Genomic DNA, 21358 nt, shown 5'->3' with positions numbered 1-21358 from the left:
CTAAAATCAATAATTGATTACACCCCAACCAAATACATTTGGTTGTACCGAGCACAGTTTTGCAACCATACCGACTGGCCAAGGTTTAAATCATTTTATGCCAAACCATGCACAAATGGAAATGCAATCGAAACATTTAATACCCATTCTTAGACAATTCTATATTGCCCTGGAAATATATAAGAGGTTAAAAGCCCCACTAGCAGCCCCCAGAGGCCTTGTTGCTCATTCATTATACCCAGCCAGAAATGCCATAGGGTCACCAAAATCAGTAGGGGCCATCATCTTGGGAGCTTAATGGGGTCTGCAAGCTTCACACATTGTTATGCATGCAGCAAATGTCGTACAGAAAACCCCTTGGCAATTCAGCCGGTAGTTCTAGAGATATCTTGTATGGAAGCAAAATGTCTGACCAACATATTGCACCCATCCATCATTTTTAGCCCCACTAACGGGGATGAAATTGGTCAAGATGTACATTATAGAGGGATCTTAGATGTAAAAAAAAGATTCTTGCCAATTTGGCTGTCAAAATTGAGGCTTCACTGTCATAAGTCCTGATATAAATAGCCATGACTTAAGGGTCAGTTTTAGTCCCGTCCATTCCATTTACAGATGTCTGAGAGCTTAAAACCTAAAACGTGTGTTGTATTCCGCAGAATGGAAGAGTTTTTCAGCACAGCAGAGCGCAATGGGAGGTGTTAATGTCAGATTTTTCACATGTGCTCCTCACAACGGAAGACTAGGATTCATGCCCTCAGCACGCAATGCTCCCTAGAGCATCTTCCTCTCCATTTGTCTCTCCTCCTCTCCTCATCTCTCTGTCCTCGCTCCTGCGTTATACGACACCTTGGCGTGATGTGAGACTTGAACCATTCTCATCCCTCTCTCTCTCTCTTCTTTCCGCCCCGACACGGTCGAGGCAGATGGCCTTCCGCCCTAGAGCCTGGGTCTGCCTGACGTTTCTTCCAGTTAAGGGGGAGTTTTTTGTTGTCACTGTCGCAAAATTGCTTGCTCAGGGTGGGACAATGTTGGGTCTCTGCTCAACATGTTAAATGTCTTGAGACAACTTGTTGTGATTTGTCACTTTAATAAAATGTTATTGGATAACAAATTCGAACACAGCTGTCCCGAAAGATTCAAGATTGCTTTATTTGTCTGTCACTTCGTTTCCTTCTGCAAGCAGCATCAGAATGAAACAAAAAACGAAATTATGTTTCTCCTAAAAGACAGCAACAATTCATAATTGAATAAATCTAAATAAATAAATCCTTAAACTAAACAAATTCATGATATTAAAAACAAGCGTAACCAGATACAAACAGGATAAAAGCTCATATCTGAAGACAGCATGGTGCCGTTACCAGTTCAGTTTTTTTGTGGGTTGTTTTTCTTTTTTGTATTCTGGAGGAACGTGTCTTCTAGCTCACTGCTCCCTCTGCGGTAATAAAGCAGAGAGGCAGAAAGGCATGTCAGGATCCTGAAAGGTCCCTCGTCATGATCATTAGCGTGACAGCAGGCTGTTGGCTCCTACTGTCACACTCTGTGTGTGTGTGTGTGTGAGAGAGAGAGAGAGAGAAAGAGTGTGTGTGTGTGTGTTTGTGTGTTGAGCATGTGAGCGTGCACGTTTGATCCTGTGTGTGTGTGTGTGTGTGTTAGAGTGACCGACAAAGAGAGAGAGAACGTGAGAGTAACCAGTGATGTTGCTAGGTTTTCAATGCAATGGGTCCTGGGATGCAAGGGTGGTCTTTTAGATGGGTCCCAGGGACATTTTATGGGTCCCACAAAAATGCACAGCGTTTAACTCGTGTTTCATCTTATATGGTTATATTCATGTAGAACATGTATCTGAAAGAAAAGTACACAATTCCAAATCCGACAACTAGTACTTGTAGTACTTGTAGTACTTGATTTTTTTTTTACATTAACCACTTGAATCCTAGTATCCCTTTTCTGAGGAGAACTTTAGCCAAAAATAGCAGATCTACAAGCTCACACTTGTGAGCTTGTATTTCGGCTATTTTTGGAGTTATAGGTGTGTAAAGGGAAAAAAGAGCAGCAAAAGTTTATCTGAAACACAATTTTATACAATATAGAGGGGGTCCCTGCTTCATCTCTCTCTCAACTAGGGGGTCCTTGGCCTGAAAACACTGAAGACCCCTGCTCTACAGGGAATTATTTGATATCTGGCTGCACGGAAAGACACAAGAATCACAGCTGCCATTAATTAGTGCTGTTCAGTGTTGATTGCCTAGTGGTCAAATTGGGGTCAACGAGCCATCGTTAACTTGCTTAGAAGTTGGGCTGTAAGTTGCGCAGCACTTTCACTCTCTCCCTCTAGCAGCAGCTCGCAATGCCCTGAGACAGAGAGAGAATACTTCTCCATACGGCGGTGTTTTACCGAGATTTTTCTTGTTTCCTGCACTATGCCTTGTAATCCGCGGACGGCTTTGAAATCCACGGATGGCCTTCAAATCCGCGGTAATTTCCGCTAAATTGTAGTGCGTCCCATGGACGCAACGAGGGTGCCGTGAATGCGTCCTTTTTCAATATGGTGCGTCAGAGACGCAGGACGCAGGCCTATGAGCATCTCTGAGTAACTGAGTCTTTGTGCGAGAAGGGGAAAAATGCAAGAGTGTGTGTGTGTGTGTGTGTGTGTGTGTGTGTGTGTGTGTGTGTGTGTGTGTGTGTGTGTGTGTGTGTGCGCGCATTTTACCTTGCCTTTGAAGGTATGTGTGTAACTGTGTTTGTGCTCTTTTGAGAATGTGTATGAGGAGGGGGTAACACAATTTTGCGCGTGTCTGTGCGCGCATGTCCTAGTTTGCGGGTGTCTGCGACTGTTTATGTTTGTGAGACTGAGGCATGGAATCGTTCTTTTTATAGCCTCATGTATCTCACGCTCAGCGCCACGGCTCACTGAAAGATGTTTTATGAAAGAGAGTGCCTGGAAACGAGATCCAAGGCTGCACAGAGTTCAACACTGTCTCTCCACAAAAGTCTAATTAGATCCACTAACACTGGTTACTGTACTGTGAGGCCGATTCTACACATACCTTCTAAATCAGTGGTTCTCAAACCTTTTCGTGAAAAGGACCCCCAAAATGATATGTATTTGGCCACGGACCCCCCCATCTGAAAATATTCTTTCTAATGGGGTCTGCAAGCTTTACTTGCTTAAATAGCAGATATACAAACTCGCAGCACGGCACGAAGTGCACTGTGTGCTTGTATATCTGCAATGTTTTAGTTTTCTGAAAAACGTTATGTTGCTATCAGCCTGATCGCCAGGGATTTGTGCACATCATTCCGTGCATGGTCGCCTAGAAACCCCCAAATTCCGTGCATATGTACGGGGAGTCCCACGGTGGGCGTAACCAGTCGCAACCCGGAAAAACCAGGAAGTAGAGCAGTCCCCACAACAAAATTTACGATTCTGTGCCTATCGGTACGTAACTCAAACGCCGCTGAGTAGGCTCAAGGGAATGTCGCAATGTTCAGGACGGCAACTCGCTCGCTTTAGCTCGCTCGGTGGTCCTTCACACGGCGACAATTCCCTTGAGACTGCGCGGCTCCGAAATGGTTTAGTCACAATGGGGGAGATGCGAGGCGGCTATGCACGGAATTTGTGGTTTTCCAGTAGTCTATGCACGGATTTTGAGAAACGTTGAAAAACGTTCAACGAGAACGTTTCCTCTGGCGATCGGGTTGGTTGCTATACAGTATACGTATATAAATCTAAAATGGCACCGATGCTTTCCCGGTTTTAATGGGTTAACTCTTAGTGTACAAATGCACCAAATGGACCCTTCATTTGTACACTCAGAGTAACAAAGGGATGTATTAACAATGAAGATTTTACTGTGTAACAGATGGCTCACAGTTAGCCACAAGGCATTATAAGTGCACATCAAAATCAAACAGTGATGGTTATGACTTTACAATAGTTTTGGTTTTGGTTTTAGATAATCTTTTATGGATGTGTGTGTATCCACTGTGCACAGACTTTGGTCAGGAGTGCCATAAACCTACAGTATCTAACCCAACCCAGGTACAGTTCCCTGACGTAATCCTACAGTACAATACACTGGTGGTTGAATACTTTACCAGGACAGTCATACCAAAATGACACTGTAAAGAACCGTGATAATGCACACATGAATCAAAATACATACTTACGATAGTCTTACTGTGCATTCATGATGGTCAGCCAATGCACTTCAAGAGACATGTATGTATTTTGCACAATGCTGTTTAATGGTGTCCATTGCAGCCGTTGGCCTTTGGGATTTCAGCTTCTGTTTTGAATCAGCCTTTTGTGTTGTAACCCAATAAACCACAGAACACTTGTAGAACTGATGGTTCTCTGTGTTGCATGGTCAAATTCCATTGGTTAATATTCATTATATCAACACAGGCTATTCTCAGTCAAATCTGGAGTGTTCGTTTAATTACTGACCGTGTAAAAATGAACCCATTAAGGTCTATTTTAATGTTAAATAAACACTTTTAATGGAGCTGAGCTGCATACAAGCTGAGGTCCAATAAAATGGGAATCATTTGTCACCACCAGACCGCATGCAACATTTGTATAGGTTCATGATGGATGCTGCAGTGACAGACAAGTGTTGAAGGAAACGTGATACATCAGAACAAGGACACAAAAAGTGCACAAAAAGTGTGCTAGAACTGTAATACCTGTGTGTGTGTGTGTGTGTGCGCGTGTGTGCGTGTGTGCGTGCGTGCGTGCACGTGCTTATCCGTGTATGTGTGACGACAGTTTAAGTACCCATTAAAACCGGGAAAGCATCTGTGCCATTTTAGATTTTTTAGACTATTTAGACTATTCAAAAATAGCTCACAGTACATCTGCTATTTTTGAACATTTTGGAAAAATCTTGAAAGTGTGACAACTACTGATTTAGAAGGCATTTGTAGAATCGGTTAAGGTTGAGGGCTAAGGTTAGAATTACGGAAAGGAAAGAATAATACTGAAAAGCTAATGTGTGTGTGTGTGTGTGTGTGTTGCGCCCCACAGGAGATCTGCAGGCAACCCCAGTTCATTGTGGACGGAGCCACTCGTACAGACATCTGCCAGGGAGCTCTGGGTGAGTCCTCCTGGGAACCATCCCAAATGTTACTTACTATCCAATGACACAGCTAGTAGACGAGCAGAGAGGAGAAGCCAAGAGATGAGGTTAGGAGAAGAGAAGAGCAGAGGAGAAGAACGTTGGGGACAGAGATGACAGAGGAGCACCACAGAGAAACACAGTGAGCCCACGAGCAAGGCAGGGAACCCCTAATGCTGCATTACACCAGCAGTGACAAAAGCTACAAAAAGACCAAGCATCGTCAGAGCTACACTTTAGCCGAGTTGCTGTTCAAGTGTTGCTCAACACGCTCGTTGACATCAACAAGCGTGTGTCTGTGGGTGAGAGTCGAGAGAGAAAAGTCTAAAAGAAAATATAAAGTATTTGCATAAAAAGAACGACTGTGTGTGACTGTCTGGCTGACGGAAATAATTAGTTTATCTCCCATTACAAGGCGGAATATTGTGGAGTGCGAACAAAAACATATGATTGATTGACGCGTCACTGTGTCATTGGAGGGCTGAGAAAGTCAGCTCAACTGTTTTTTTTTTGTAGCGTCACACAGCGACAAATGTCAGGTGTCAGTCTGTAGCTCCATGTCTCTGGCTTCCAGTGAAAATGATTTGTAGCTTGTCACTTTGTCGCTGCTAGTGTGAACTGTGATCGCAGCATGAGTAGCAGCCCGCTCAGTGAGCGCGTGCAGACTGCACCTCCAGGCTGTGCCTGTAAATCCAAAAGCCAGATCCGAGTCAAACAGGGGGGGGGGCTGAACCATGAGACGCAGGATGAAGCGAGAGCTATGGAATGAGAGGGAAGGTGATGGTGGCATAAGTGTGAGAGTGAGACTGCCCTCGGCAGTAATGATTGATAGCACCGTTCTCTCCTGCTTACATGCTTCCCCTCTAACCACCCAGTGCCATGTATAATTCATGTCCCCCATTTGCTACTGCCTCACATCTGTAAACAACACAGCTTGGAAACGCAAGCAGCACAGCAGCAGAGCACGTGCGCACACACACAGCAAATGCACACAAGCAAAGCTACACATTCACACACCTACACTCACTTCACACAACCGCACACACTGGCAAAGGAAGTAAAACACTTCTTTCCTCCTCTCAGAGGGAGAGAGAGAGGAGGGGCTGTGTTACATAACGATGATATACCCCCAAACATCTTGAGCCAAGTAGCAACTTGGAAGTGCTTTGCGAGGCTCTTTGTTGTGTGCTCTCAAAGCATATCTCAGCTGAGCTGTCTTGCCACTTTTAATGTTATGTTCTGCTTCTGTGTTAGGGCCAGTTTGAACCCCTTGTGTTCATCAGGGGCTATTTTAGACAGACACGCTGAATTATGTATAAGGACATTCAGGATTTTGATTAGCAAGTCAAAATTGCTTGCGTAGAATGCATACATTGCACACGTTAAATGTTGAGCGATGAGGACGTTATAATCTTAACAGTTTACAGTCATATACTGTTGTACTGTTGGTGATGAGTAGATGTACTGTAAGTTCCAATACATATAATTGCAAAATAAATACTATTTATTGGCCTGTCAGTAGAATAATGTTATTGTAATATTATTTACTGTAGGTACTAGGGTTGGGATCCTTTAGGATTTTAACAATTCTGGTTTCTTAACGATACGATTCCTTAACGGTTCCCTTTAACGATTCCTATAGGGTTCAGAGTTACAGGTCTGTAACTCTGAGAATGTACAATTGGAACCTACACTCTCAGAGTTATATGGTGGTCCTTGAAATTAAACGGTTTGAGAACCACCGGTATTGTAATTGTATGGCAGACGTGAAGTCCACATACCAGCCTCTGACAGTGTCATAAAAAATGGTTCAGGAAACGGTTCCAAATGTGATGGAACCGATTCCGGTTCCTCGGTTCCTCCGGTTCCGGATCCCAACCCTAGTAGGTACTAGGCGTTACAACTAGGCTTATTGTATAATGTATAAAGAATTGGGGTGCCCCGGTGGTTCACCTAGTAAGAGTACACACAACCTAAATAAGGCTAAAGTCCTTCCCACAGCTGGCCGGGGTTCGAATCTGACCCGAGGCTCCTTGCTGCATGTCATCCTGCCCCTCTCTTTCCTGTTGTCTCTGTTTACGTTCTTGGAATGCCAAAACAGGAATGCCAAAAGAAGATAATAAAACAAATTTGGAATAGTCTTGTTCTTTGCTTCCTCCAACCAAGATCAGAGTGTTGGCAAAACTTAGGAACAGGGCCAGATAATAGGGCTAAAACTGCTCAGACTATGGTTATCCTTACATTTTCATCCACGAATACTTCAAAGGCGCGGTAATATGTTTTGTTAAAATAAGTGTTAAATAGCTCTATACTGTATTCCCATAGTAATCATTGCTGTAGAGTGTTTGTTCAGTAACAGGGGTCTCCCCTTCTCTCCAGCTCTTTAGTGATCAGAAAATACATTTGAAGGTCTGGATACCAATTTCATCCAATCAGGAGAGAGAACTTCTACAGAACACGTGATAAACAAGTGAAATTGGATGTGAAGAAACAAATCAATGAGCAGATTGCTTTTTTTACTGGAACACTGAAGCCGATCCATTGGAATTGAATGAAAATGTATATTCTGTTCATTAAAGAGATGGATATGGAAATTATTGCTATCACAAAAGCGATCTTAAATTTGTTTTGCAAAAAAACTCAAATTCATGATAAGGATTTTCTTAAAATGCTGTAATGGAAACCGCTTACTTAGCTGCTTTTTCCGCTGTGGACACTTATGATCTGGATCTTGTGGGTGTTTTATGTTTATGTCTATGTTTATATTTTACATGTTCTAAAGTCCTGTTTACTCTGGCTTTTGTGTGTTCACCCCAGGCAGTTAAGTTACTTGATTCGCTATTGAGATATTTGATATGAATTGTATCACTTCCTATATAAACCCATTGTAACTTCAAACCCATTTTAACCATGTTAGATTCATTGAAAACACACGTCCTTGGTTTTGGTGACTGATATTGTCCTTCTAATGTGTGAGGGGCCATGCTTATTCGATTAGATTTTATCGATTTTTTCTTAAATCCTTTTCCAAAAATATTTTATTGGTTCTTCTGTATGTCTGCTTCAATACATTTTCGGTTAATTGCCCAGCCCTGATGCAATTAAAATATGAATGTAATTCTTTTACATTCTAGAGATGCCATTTAATTGCCAAAACATTGCCTTGCAGTTCTATGGCTACTGCCACATTTCTAGTTTGTGAGTCCAGTGCTCTGAACGGCTGGCCCTCCTGTTCCCTACAGAGTTATGACCATGTTTGTTGAAACAGTACTTGACCTTTCTCTTTACAGAGGCTTTACGTTGTGGATTTCAGCTTTTACAAGTTTGTGTCCTGCTGGGCTCTAAGTGCCCCCCCCCCCCACCCCCACACACACACGTACACTCGGTCGTATTGACTTGAAATCAATTACAATAGAGTTCAGAATAATCATTTGAACTGCTCCGACTGGAGCCGAGGAATTACTTAGAAACGGTAGGGAATGTTTATACAGCACTGTAGCTGAAACACAGGAGGGAGTGTGGGATGGGATGGGATGGGGTTTAGTTGAGGAATAATCCGGGAATCCACGGCACATTTGGGAAGAGGAGAGATGTGAGGACTTTTCTTATTTTTTATTTTTATTACCATTTTATCATGAGCATTAGTGAGGACTAATTATATGAAGATGGGTTGAAAATGGGTGAAGCCGTCCGTTAATGTCATTGTTTAACTTGAGTCAAAGTTGTCAGGGACAGAGCCAGAGAGGTAGGAGATCTAACGGGGCATGGAAATATGAGAAGGTTGCATGAAGAATCTATGCAAGGTAATAAATGTACATGTGTGTGTCTTTGCTTGTGCGTCGTGGTGACACAGGGGACTGCTGGCTGCTGGCGGCCATCGCCTCGTTGACCTTAAACGACACCCTCCTCCATCGCGTTGTACCACATGGACAGACCTTCGCCCAAGGATACGCCGGCATCTTTCACTTCCAGGTGAGCACATGTGTGTCCAACTATTCAGAGCTACACCGGTAGCCCAACAACTACTTTTACCCAAAAGGTAAGCAAACCAGGTGTGTCCAGGTAAACACTTCATCCATCGTGTTATCATGAAGGGCAGAGCCGGTCCTAGGAGTTTGGTGGCAAGATTTGTTTGTGGCCTCAAAGCACTCGCCGCGCATGCACCACCAAATCAGACACGCACGCACTAATGATGCGTAGCCTGCAAGCTAGTTCAGGCAGACACACCCGAGAGGTTTATGTGCAGCACCATGTGTATTGTATGTGACGTGTCAAGCAGCTGAACAAATTGGTGGTCCATTTAAGCTCGCCTGATTCACTTTCTCTTGATGTCAGAGCTGCCACTGAATGTTACATGTGCTTTGTTTGCACCACCAATAGGCTCTGCTTTCCCTAAGGGGGGGGGGGGGGGGGGGGTGTTATAGATGTATATCTGTTACCTATCCATTTTGTGCCTCGTGGCACATAAGGCCTTCACAGAGCGCTTCCACTTTTCACGGTCAACTTAAGACCATGATTTCCATCTCGCATCTTTTCTTTCTTTTTCAATGGTACGCCTCCTTTGGTCTTCCTTTTCTTCTTTTCCCTTCTGATTGATTGATTGATTGATTGATTGATGTACTTTATTTAGTAAGACATGAGAACAGTACATGACAGTACATAACAGTACATGGAAGTACAAATTCACAATACAAGGTCTACTAAACTGGAAAACTCATTAGGCACTAAGCTTGTCTAAGATGAGATCCCCATGCACACAAATCATGATGACATATAAGAGACAGACAGATATACACACTACTATACAGAATGTCATACAATCAGTTTACCGGTTACTGGTATTAAGAGTGAAAAATATGTACAAAAGAAGAAAGAGAGAGAGGGGGGGGGGGGGGGGGGGTAGGTTAGGACTTGGACAGGGGCCATTTTTGAATTGCAGCCTCCTGAAGGTGTATCTTTAGGGCAGTTTTGAAAGTGAGTATGGTTTTTCTGGTGCCATGTCATTGCTATGTTGCAGTCGTTGCTGTGGTCCTGGCTTAGTATGTATATCTATATGTATATCTCCCTGCTCTTAAATGGTTGTTTTCTAATGTGCTGAGCAGGGAGTTAATGTACTCCCTGCAGAGTCTGAACGCCAATGTCAAATATAATATTCACACTTGTATTTACATTTTATAATAAATGTTCTCAAGCTATTATTGGTATCAATCTATTTGTGAGTTATCTGACATGAATCATAGAATAAAAAGGCGACCAGACTCACCTGTCACCACTAGAGACATATTTCACCTCATTTGAGATACCTGTCACAGCTGTCTGTCACAGTCACAGTAAGTTTTCAGGCTATTTGAGAATCTTGTGAACATTCAGGTACCTTTTTAGAACAGATTATCATACTTAAATGAGTAATGGGTATCTCAGACGAAACATGGCTGCTCCTCTTCTTGACCTTATAACACAGAGTGATGCCCAATTTACTTGCCTATTAAGTTTAACCCTGCTTGAGCTGGTTCCATCTCTCTGGTGCCAGGAAGGTGTTAGAGCAGACATCTCTTTGGAAATTATTCATAAAGCTGACGATCTGCCATCACCACAGATGGCTGAACAGGAGCACACATCACAGAAAGAAAGAAAGAAAGGCCATGCTTTCTCAAGAAGTGTGCTCTTTTGAGGTGGGAATGTTCACAGGTTTCTCAATTAGCCAAAACAATTTCTGTGACTATGACAGGCTCCTGCAGGCGACTTCACTTAGGAGTAGGAGTTTTTATATGCGTTTCTATTGGCTTTTGTGTAGTAGTTATTCTAAGCAAGTGAGTGAATTCCGGAGAGTTACAAGGTTCTGTGTAAACGCATTGGGAAAACTATACAGAAATGTGTTGATATTAAAAAGAACGTGTATGTTGGGCTTAATGTCGATGAAGGACTCTGGATCAGTTAGAAGGATGCTCTGCACATCAGCATTACCATGCTGCGTGCACACATTCACAAGTTGATGCTGACCCACTACAAACCACAGCCTCCCGCCCCATCCTTTTTTCCCTCTGCACCAAATTGCTTCATTCATATTCGCCATATATTCGTCATATAAAAAAAAAAGTTTGCTTTAAGAAAAATGTATATTCAAAGATTTGCACACATTTTCAAGATTCTTCAAAAATAGCAGATCTACAAGCTTGTACCGTATATCTGCTATTTTTGAATAGCCAAAGAAAGCTTAAATGACACCGATGCTTTCCCAATTTTAATGGGTTAATACTGTGGATTACTCACCAATACATTCATGATCGTCTTCACCTGCCCAGACTCCTGACTGGTCTGGGGATTTGAACCAACAACCTCCAGCACAGCTGCCCAGCTGCAAGCAGCTCTTCTTTCACTTTTCTTTTCATCATCTCTCCCACGGGCACCGTTCCACAGTAATATGAGCCTAGAACACAAAACCACTCAGAATGAGTCAATAAAAGCTCACCAGGAGCTACTTAAGATGGTTTAAAACGGAGGATTTGAGTCACTGCTAAACCAATTCAAACACACCTCTGTCAATAAGAATTAGTACTGTACTACTGATAGAACAGGTCTTGCCTGTCAGACGACACACACTGAAGTAAACGGTTTGCAGTGGTGGAAAAAGTACGCTTTCTGCTTTGATGCTCCCATTTCATGGAACACTCTACAACTCACGCTAAAAATGAATGCCCCAATATCCTATGGACAATTTAATCACCTGCTCTTAAATCTCCCTACCTCACCATGTAATTGTTTTTAACTTACAAATGTTTTGTTATGGTTTTATTTTTGTTTTTTGTACTTTTTTCATTTATTTTTTATATATTTTGTAATGTTTATTTTATTTGAAAGTGAAATGTCCCTTTAAATCTATTCTCTTTACTCTGTTTCTATGATCTCTGCCATAGCCTGTGGTAGACTACTGGACCTTATCAACTGAACTTTGCTTTGTACACAAGACCAACCCCCCCCCCCCTCCCCCCCCCCCCCCCCCCCACACACACACACACACACTCCACATACACACACACTCATCAAATCCACGCATTCCACATGCCAAAGTCACTAATTACACACATTAGCGCCCACACATGTATATTATACAGACTTTATGCCCTTAAACACAGACATACACTAAAGACACAAATCACAGACATTTGGCCGCAGACATAATTACACTGTTCTTAACACACACACACACACACACACACACACACACACACACACACACACACACACACACACACACACACACACACACACACACACACACACACACACACACACACACACACACACACACACAGTCAGACACAGCTGTGACCAGCCTGTGGCAGTGACACAGATTTTGGCCTGTTCCCATATTGCAGCCAACTGAATATTATTCATGGTTCTTGTGTCTTAATATAAAGTAGCCATCTCAAACTCACATGCTGTATCTAATAGGACCTAATTAATAGGAATCTAATTAGAACAACTCAATAGAGATGGCTAGAAAATACAAAATAAAAACTAAACAAAAAACGTAGATGTAGTGTATTTGGGAACTAAAATTATTTATTAAGAATGATGCATAAAGATTTTGATCGCAAAATAGTGCAGGTTTTTGTTCTATGCATTATTTGACACATTTCAATTTGCTACAGGACACATACTATGGTTTAAAATAGTCAAAACACTAATGTAAGATGCCAAATAAATAAACAAAGAGTATACAAAATTCTCAAAATATATGAACTGGTTAATAAGTATTATCACTTATCAACGATTACTATTGATTGGTTATCAGTGATCATTATCCAGTAATATCAGCCATAATGGTGCATGGTGTAGAGCAGACTGTAGCCTGATTACGTTTGGTCGCACAATGGTGTCGTGGACGTGTACTGAACTTGACATAATTGCGATTAACGATTTAATTGTGTTTCTGTCATTGAACATTATGAATAAAAATTACATTTCTGTTTGGCTTTTAAGCTTCGTTTAAGTTGCACAGGGCAGATATGACAAATAACATCCATAATTTAATTACTTTATACTTTAAAAAGAAAACATCAATAGTGATAAATAGCCGATGTACCAGCTCAAAACGTGTCGCATCGCAACACGTTATGAGCTTGTAGATCTGCTATTTCCATTATTTTTGGAAAATGTGTGAAAATATATGAACATTTTTAACTTGGTAATGATTACGACGATTATGCAAAAAACTATGGCGATTATCTCAAATAATTGCGAAAAGGCGATTATGTAATAATTGTGACAGGCCTGTGTACAAGATGAGCTAACCGGCACACGACAACGGAGCATAAATGAGGCAATACCCTCCATCCTCTCTGTTAGAGTGTGTGTGTGTGTGTGTGTGTGTGTGTGTGTGTGTGTGCGCGTGGTGCAGAGCCAGGCGTTGCTGCTGTGATGTTGCTGAGCTCACTGTCTCTTCCCTCCACTCTCCTCTGATCTCAGTATGGCTTTGTCCCAGAGCACTTGATCTTCCTGCCAGCTGCCCCATTTAATGAAGCGAGCACAAAGCCAAAAAAGATGCCAATGGTAGAGAGGGGGTGGAGGGGTGGGATGAGGTGAAAGACAAGATGAAGGGAGAGGGAGGGACAGACAGAGGAAGGCAGGAGAGAAGGGGGGAAGAGCGGGACTCGCACGGGCACAGAAAGAAACGCAGTATCACTTGTGTTTATGTTGCACAAAAAGCAGTGGTGGTACGGGCAGTACTTTACTCAAGTACTGTACTTAAGTCAAATCTTGTACTTTACTGGAGTATTTCCAATTTTCTGTACTTTTACTTCTACTCCACTACATCTCAGAGGCAAATATTGTACTTTTAATCTATTACGATTATTTGAAAACTTTAGTTACTTACAAAACATACATTAAACACTTCAGCCCTATATACATTTTGGCCATTTGAAAATAGCCGATCTACAAGCTCACAATGCATCGCATCGCGACACATTGTGAGCTTGTAGATCTGCTATTTCAAAAGATTTTTTTCACATGTTATACATTTGATAACTTGTGAAATGGGATATTCTGCATAATGAGTACTTTCGACTTTTGGTACTTTAAGTTCATTTTAATACTTTTGTACTTGTACCCAAGTAAATTTTGTGTTCCGGACTTTTAGTTGTAACAGAGTATTTCTACATTGCAGTATTGATACTTTTACTTAACCACAAAATGTGAGTACTTTTTCCACCACTGACAAAAAGCAACAAGCAAAAACAACAGCAGATGGAGAAAAAAAACCACTGTGTGTCCAGGAGTGGTGTGTCTACTCTGTACCATGTCTTTGCATCGCTTTGCATCAAACACAGGAATGCTGGCAGTGTGTATACATGTTTAGATGTTAAAAGAGCATGCAGCGTTCATGCCTGCGGTCGGCAGCCATCTGGCCCACGTGAGAGAGAGACACACACACACACACACACACACACACACACACACACACACACACACACACACACACACACACACACACACACACACACACACACACACACACACACACACACACACACACACACACACACACACACACACACACACACACACGGGTCATACAGGGTCAGTTAGCTCAGCCTGATTGCTCAGTCAGGGGGGCTCTTGCGCACCCTGTGTGATCAGAAACAGGCACATTTCTGGCTGGCTATAGATAACTGTAGCTGTCAGCAAAACTGAACAAAAGGATGTAAATACAAGGCCATTATAGACACTCTACTGATTGGTAATATACACACTTATTGCACATTACACAGCGTTTGTGTGTACAGTAACTGGCACACACAGCTGTTGCGAGGTCTGTGTGTCCTTCAACACACGCGCGCACGACACGTACGCATGCACGTACACAACAGTTCCCGTATTTGCCCTATCTTCTTCTGGAGCTGGTTATTCAGTTACAGAGGCAGGAAATTGGCCAAGAGACAGCAGAGTTCTTGGCCAGAAACTCACCAATTGTTTCCAGTTAGTTATACTGCACTGTGTGCTGTAAGCACTTTCAAACCTCCACTTTCATTGGTGTATGACTAAAATACACACACACACACGCACAGAAATAAACATACACACTGTGCCATTGCATGAGGAAGTAATGACCAACGCATAATTGCAGGCATGCAAATGCATCCATGCCTGGTGTATGTACTGTATGTAACCATAGTGGAAATGGACAGTGACTGTTTTCCCTGCCATACTGTATAGTACTGTAGTAGCCCACTTGGGACCCACTGCACGTCTGTCCATCCTGGAAGGGGGGATGTGTTGTGTTTTCTTTGTTAATTTATGGACCTGTAAAGCCCCTTGAGACTGTAACAGACAGTGATTAACGCATTCACTGCCAGGTACTATGCATCCATGCAGAATATAGATGCAGAATATTTCCCAAATACTTTAACCAGGAAGTGAATGGAGCAGTAAATCTTTGGATCACGTTATCTCCTGGTTCTGTGTTGAAAACGAAAAAAGGGAGGCAACTTCTTGTGAGCTTGTAGATCAGCTATTTTCACAACATTTTTCTTTTTTGATAATCGATGAAATGGTCTGGATTAGTTCCATTAACTGTTGCACCCCTAAAGGGATGCAAATACATTTGCATCAAATGTATGCAAATGCTTTTGTTATCCAATATCTATTTTTGCATTGCCACTTCCCAATGTATTAATGTTTTTTCCAAACATTTTCAAAAATAGTGGAAATAGACGATCTACAAGCCCAAAACGTTTTGAGCTGGCTATTTCCACTATTCCACGTTATTAAATATGTCAGTCATTTCTTTGTGTATTCAGGTCATTTGTCATATCTGCCCTGTGCAACGTCAAAGCCTAAAAAACAGAAATGTAATTTTTAACGACAATTAAATTGTTAAATCACAATCATTTGTGTGACAATTGTCACTTAAACGTCATGATCGTGACAGCCCCTATTTGCATGCCTGTGTTATTAAACCTAACCCGTTTCGCTGCCCTGATGGGCTTTTCACACAGTATAAACTGCTGCTGTTTTGTGTTACTGTACGCACAAGCCCCCTGGTGCCGAGACCTGGATGACTCATCCCACAATGTAATTATGAGCCCTGCTGGCATAGGCCTTTAATCCAGTTAAGAAGTGGCGAAAGAGAAAAAGAAAGAAAGCAAAGAGAGTGAGTGAGATAGAGAGAGTGTGTGTGCACTGTGTGTGCATAAATGCACTGCATTATGAACTACATTACAAAAGAAAAAGCGCCCGGTCTTCACAGCACAGCGGGGAACACCGACCAAAATAAATAACTCTCCGACTCTATAATGTGACAGATCTCAGCTTGCAGCCGCAGACCGCAGCACATGTTGTAGAAGCCAATCAAAGTGGTGGAGACATCTTTTAGGGGGGGAGGGGGGGAAGTCTCCTGAGCATTTGTTGCCGAGTAAACTCGGCAAGCCGTGACACAGATTTGTGGCAAACTCTCTCACAGTGGTACAGTCCCTGGTGTGTGTGTGTGTGTGTGTGTGTGTGTGTGTGTGTGTGTGTGTGTAGGCGTTGCTCTGTTGAGAGAGAGCATTTGGCGTTAAAGCATGTGCGCGTACGTGCGTGTCAGAGCTTGGGAGCATTGTGTCTCGAGTGTGCGCACACCGACATGTGTTCAGACTCATGAAATATGTGTGTGTGTCTTTAACTGTTTGTATCTGTTTATATGTGCAGTCAGTGGTTTATATGAATGGGTATGTGCTTACATACATACGTACTTACTAAACTACAGTATGTGGGGGATTGTGTGTACACTGTATGTACACTGTGTGTGTGCGCGCATGCGCGCCAGTTAGGGTTGGGCGATATGGGCAATCAAATGCCACGATATTTTTTTGCCCAGATTTCTCGATATTGATATTATTATTGTGAACATCGATTTTCTTTTTGAGGATAAGTGATTAAAAGCGGGAAAAGACAACACTTATGCCCATATCACAATATTACGATATCCAAAATCCCAGATGATATCTAGTCTTACTGTATATCACGATAACAATATAACGTTGATATAATATAGATGTCGTCTCTGTCGGGTGGAAACCTCATATATCCAAAACTGTTCAAATTCAAAAATAGCAAAAGTAGCAGATCTACAAGCGCCACGTTTCAAGCTTACAGATCTGCTACTTTTGATGCTTTTGTGTGATCACGTAGGGCATTCATTTACAAAAAAAAACGCACAAAGTTAAAATATGGAGATAAAAGGTTTCTGCCCAACAACAACGATATGATATAAATACTGTATGTTGCCAAGCCTTAGTGTGTATGTCGCTGGCATGGTCTCATCTGTAGGTTGACAGAACGCAGATTTTGTTCTGCAGGGCATGTCAAATTCATCCATGCATCCAGCTCTCTCCATGCTACACACACACACGCACGCACGCACGCACGCACGCACGCACGCACGCACGCACGCACGCACGCACGCACGCACGCACGCACGCACGCACGCACGCACGCACGCACGCACGCACGCACACACACACACACACACACACACACACACACACACACACTACTATACTTGTGAGGACATCAAGATTTTAGGACGGTTTTGGAAATAGCCTAAAATAGCTGAAAGTAGCCGAAAAATAGCAGATCTACAAGCTACCCAAAAAAAGGTAGCAGAAAAAGAAGCTGGAAAATAGCAGATCTACAAGCTCACAACGTGTCGCAGTGCCACACGTTGTGAGCTTGTAGATCGGCTATTTTCCGGTGCGTGACATCGCCATGCGACTAAGTATAAAATAGGGACAACTCTAACCCTAATAATCCTAAAACCTAACCTCTAAATACCTCATTTTAACCTTAACCACAACCTGAATCGTTTTCCAATTGTAAACCTCTAAAAAAATCTATTTTAACAATAAAACAACACTTTTTATTGTTAGGCCCAGGAAAATGGTCCTCACAACATCTGTTTCCCAAATTATACCATATATACATACTTGCGAGGACATTTGGTCCTCACAAGTATAGTAATACACACACACACACACACACACACACACACACACACACACACACACACACACACACACACACACACACACACACACACACACACACACACACACACACACACACACACACACACACACACACACACACACACACACACACACACACACACTCCTGACGCCCAGCTGTGGCTCATTTATTGCCAAGTGTCCATTCCATCAGCCCCCTGCAGGCAGAGTCTTGACAGAGAAACATCACCTTCATATCACAACAACATAACTAAATTCCCTCCAATGCTAACTCGAAACCCCCATCTTCTATCTCTGCCATGCGGATTATCTGAGTACGAGTGAATGTGACTACATATTGTGCATTATTGAACACTTTCTCTCCCCCTAAAAGCCCATTAACAAACAGTTCAGGTCTGGTATTTATTGTGCTGCATTGTGGGAGTGCTTCTGCATGTACTCATGTCATGTACAGTATGTGGTGTATGAATGAATAGGTTTGCGTGTCCGTGCATGTACTGTATGTGTGCACGTGTATGTTATATATGTGTGTTGTGTGTGCCTCTAATGCTGTTGTGGAAAGGATGTGTCTGTGTACTGTGTCTGTGTACTGTGTGTGCATGTTGTGTGTACATGTGTGTTGGAAGAAATGCTGTACTTAGTGACCAAATGATGACCTGATGTCTTGGCTTTTCCAAAGTATTCCCCCCCTTTGTTCTCCCTCAGCATGTTGTTGTTCTGTATGTCAACTCTGCCCTCTGGTGGTGGCTACAGTACATGGCATTTCATGGGAGCTCATTGAAGGAAAGTCAAACATTGCTGCTTCTTTCCAAGCAATTAGGCGGTGGGGGGGTGTCAGTTAAACATATTGCGTCCTGTAATTCTTTACACCTTGAACCTAAATAAAAGTAGTGTGTGTTAGCGTCATATATTGTTATACAACTAGATTCTGACGGTTCCATTTGCACACTCTTGAGTGTACAAATGGAAATTTAAAGGTTTGAGAACCCACTGCATTACAATACCTTGTATTATAATATACTAATATGTGTGCCGTCTTGTGCCTTTCAGTTCTGGCAGTTTGGTGAGTGGTTGGAGGTGGTGATAGACGACAGACTTCCAGTGAAGGACGGGAAGCTGCTGTTCGTCCACTCTGCAGAGGGAGGGGAGTTCTGGAGCGCTCTGCTGGAGAAGGCCTACGCCAAGTAAGAATGATGTCATGTCACCACCTGGCTCTACAGCAGTGGTTCTCAAAGTTTTTCATGTCAAGGACCCTAAATTATTAAGTATTTGGCTGCGGACCCCCCATCATGTCAAAAATATGTGGTGCCAGGGACCCCCAGAAGCAAATATTTGAGTTAAAAAATGATTTTACTGTGTAGAGGCCAAGGCAGCCGTTTCTAGTACTCGACAGAAAACGTTTTCCAAGACGTTTGACTGGATCATATTCGGTATATGTTCAATATTATTATATGATTACATTCCAAACATCATAATTTGCATAATATCCCTTCATGCTGCTTGTTAATCTAATTGGCTAGTGTGGTTGTTGTTAATGGGGGTCTCTTTGAATTGATGAATGCAGTATGTCAATTTAGCTATATATTTAAAAAATAAAAAGAACTGTGACCGAGATACTGACTTCACAAAAAACGACAAATCTCATCTCGACAAACCCTAGACGGGGATCAAATACTGAAAGCCCTTAACAAGGCAGGGGAGGGAACCCTGAACACAGTTGGAGTGAAATGTTCACATCCTGCACCGAGGGTGACGTTTGTACTTGAGTTTTATGAGTTGTTTTACTTGCTCTCTGTTAGCATGTGTTGTCATGTTCATATACGGTAGCCTTGTACAGAACCGTTGGCAGATGTTTGATGGTTTGTACAGTTTTAAAAGCCTGTGGACACTCAGTGTGATGTGAAGGCCTGGCTTACAGAATCCAGCCGCCTCGACAAAAAAAACGACATATTTTCAGTTGAAAGCATGTCGCTCTTGTCATGCGTAGAAATATGAATTAGCCTTCAGGCAGCTTGATGCCTGACCCCGTCGTTGTGGGTAAGATATAAGTTACCAGTTAAGAGCTGTTAACATCAAATCTTTACATAAAATTTCTTTAGGTTGACCTCGTAACCACTCCATCAACCGCATAATCACAACATTCCTGTTGCGGTTCTGTCCAGAGGCCTGAAAGCCCATGAATTCATAAATTTGGTCCGACTTATGTCCGATGAAAGTCTAAGAGTTAATTCACACTGAAGCTGTGGAGGTCAGAGAATTGTCCTTTGTTTTACAAAAAAAAAAAAAAATAACAACATTGTAGAAATACAGTATGTTATCTTGAAATATAAAATCATCTGGTCTAGCTCACAACACAATCTAGAGCACAACGCTTCGCAGTGCGAGGCGTTGTGAGCTTGTAGTTCGGCTATTTTCACAGTATTTATCTGTGGAACCGAGTCAAACTAAATGTAATGCCTACAACTCCAAGTGCTTGTCAGTGTGGGGGGTCCCCGGTTCAAATATGACTATTTTGGGGGGTCGCGGCCTGAAAAGTTTGGGAACCCTTGGTATAGTTATCCTTAACACTAAAACTGTCTCTCTCTCTCGTTGCTCAGGTTGAATGGCTGCTACGAGGCCCTGTCTGGAGGCAGTACGTGTGAGGGTTTTGAGGACTTCACAGGCGGCGTGACGGAGATGTACGAGCTGAGGAAAGCTCCCTCTGACCTCTACAGCATCATCGGCAGAGCCATCGAGAGGGGATCACTGCTGGGCTGCTCCATAGATGTCAGTAGACCACAGCAGTGTGATGACGCTTTGTTGGCCAAATAATAGATTCCACATAGAATTGTTCATTTAACTCAAATTAACGCTTTCGGGGTAAATGTTTACCAGAGTTAAAAATTAACACTCAGGATTTTCCAACTCTATTTCAGCCCTAATGGGGAAAGTATTTCCGTAAGATGTCTGATCTCAATATGATAAACATTTGCCCACAGTAAAGCAAGGACATGGAGGACTGAAAAACAACTTTGTGAATTAACTAGCTCAAAGAGAACAGTACTGATGACGGGCGTTAAGTGCTAATGTGTGCTATTCCTTGTTCGTCCACACGATTAACCGTGGGCGTCCTGATTGTCACAATGCACGCAGCGTTGCATTTGATGCTGCCAGACTGACTTCCTTTCTTTCTTCCTTTCTTTTTTCATCTATCTTCTACACAGTAAAAATGTGTAGATAGAT

At 42.4% G+C, this 21358-nt stretch overlaps 1 protein-coding gene across 1 annotated transcript in view; it reads left to right on the top strand.

Annotated features, from left to right (window-relative positions):
• The window catches only part of capn1 (calpain 1), a 48616-nt gene that overhangs the window by 12595 nt on the left and 14663 nt on the right, over nt 1-21358 (top strand). Inside the window, exons 3-6 of the mRNA XM_084042204.1 lie at nt 5036-5105; nt 8980-9098; nt 19187-19320; nt 20734-20902. Coding sequence (XP_083898330.1) covers nt 5036-5105; nt 8980-9098; nt 19187-19320; nt 20734-20902 — 492 coding nt within the window. The remainder of the gene's footprint in view (nt 1-5035; nt 5106-8979; nt 9099-19186; nt 19321-20733; nt 20903-21358) is intronic.

This window comes from Gymnoscopelus microlampas (assembly GCF_963454915.1).
Source record: "Gymnoscopelus microlampas genome assembly, chromosome: 19".
Lineage (NCBI taxonomy): Eukaryota > Metazoa > Chordata > Actinopteri > Myctophiformes > Myctophidae > Gymnoscopelus > Gymnoscopelus microlampas.
This window is presented reverse-complemented; position numbering and strand designations above follow the sequence as displayed.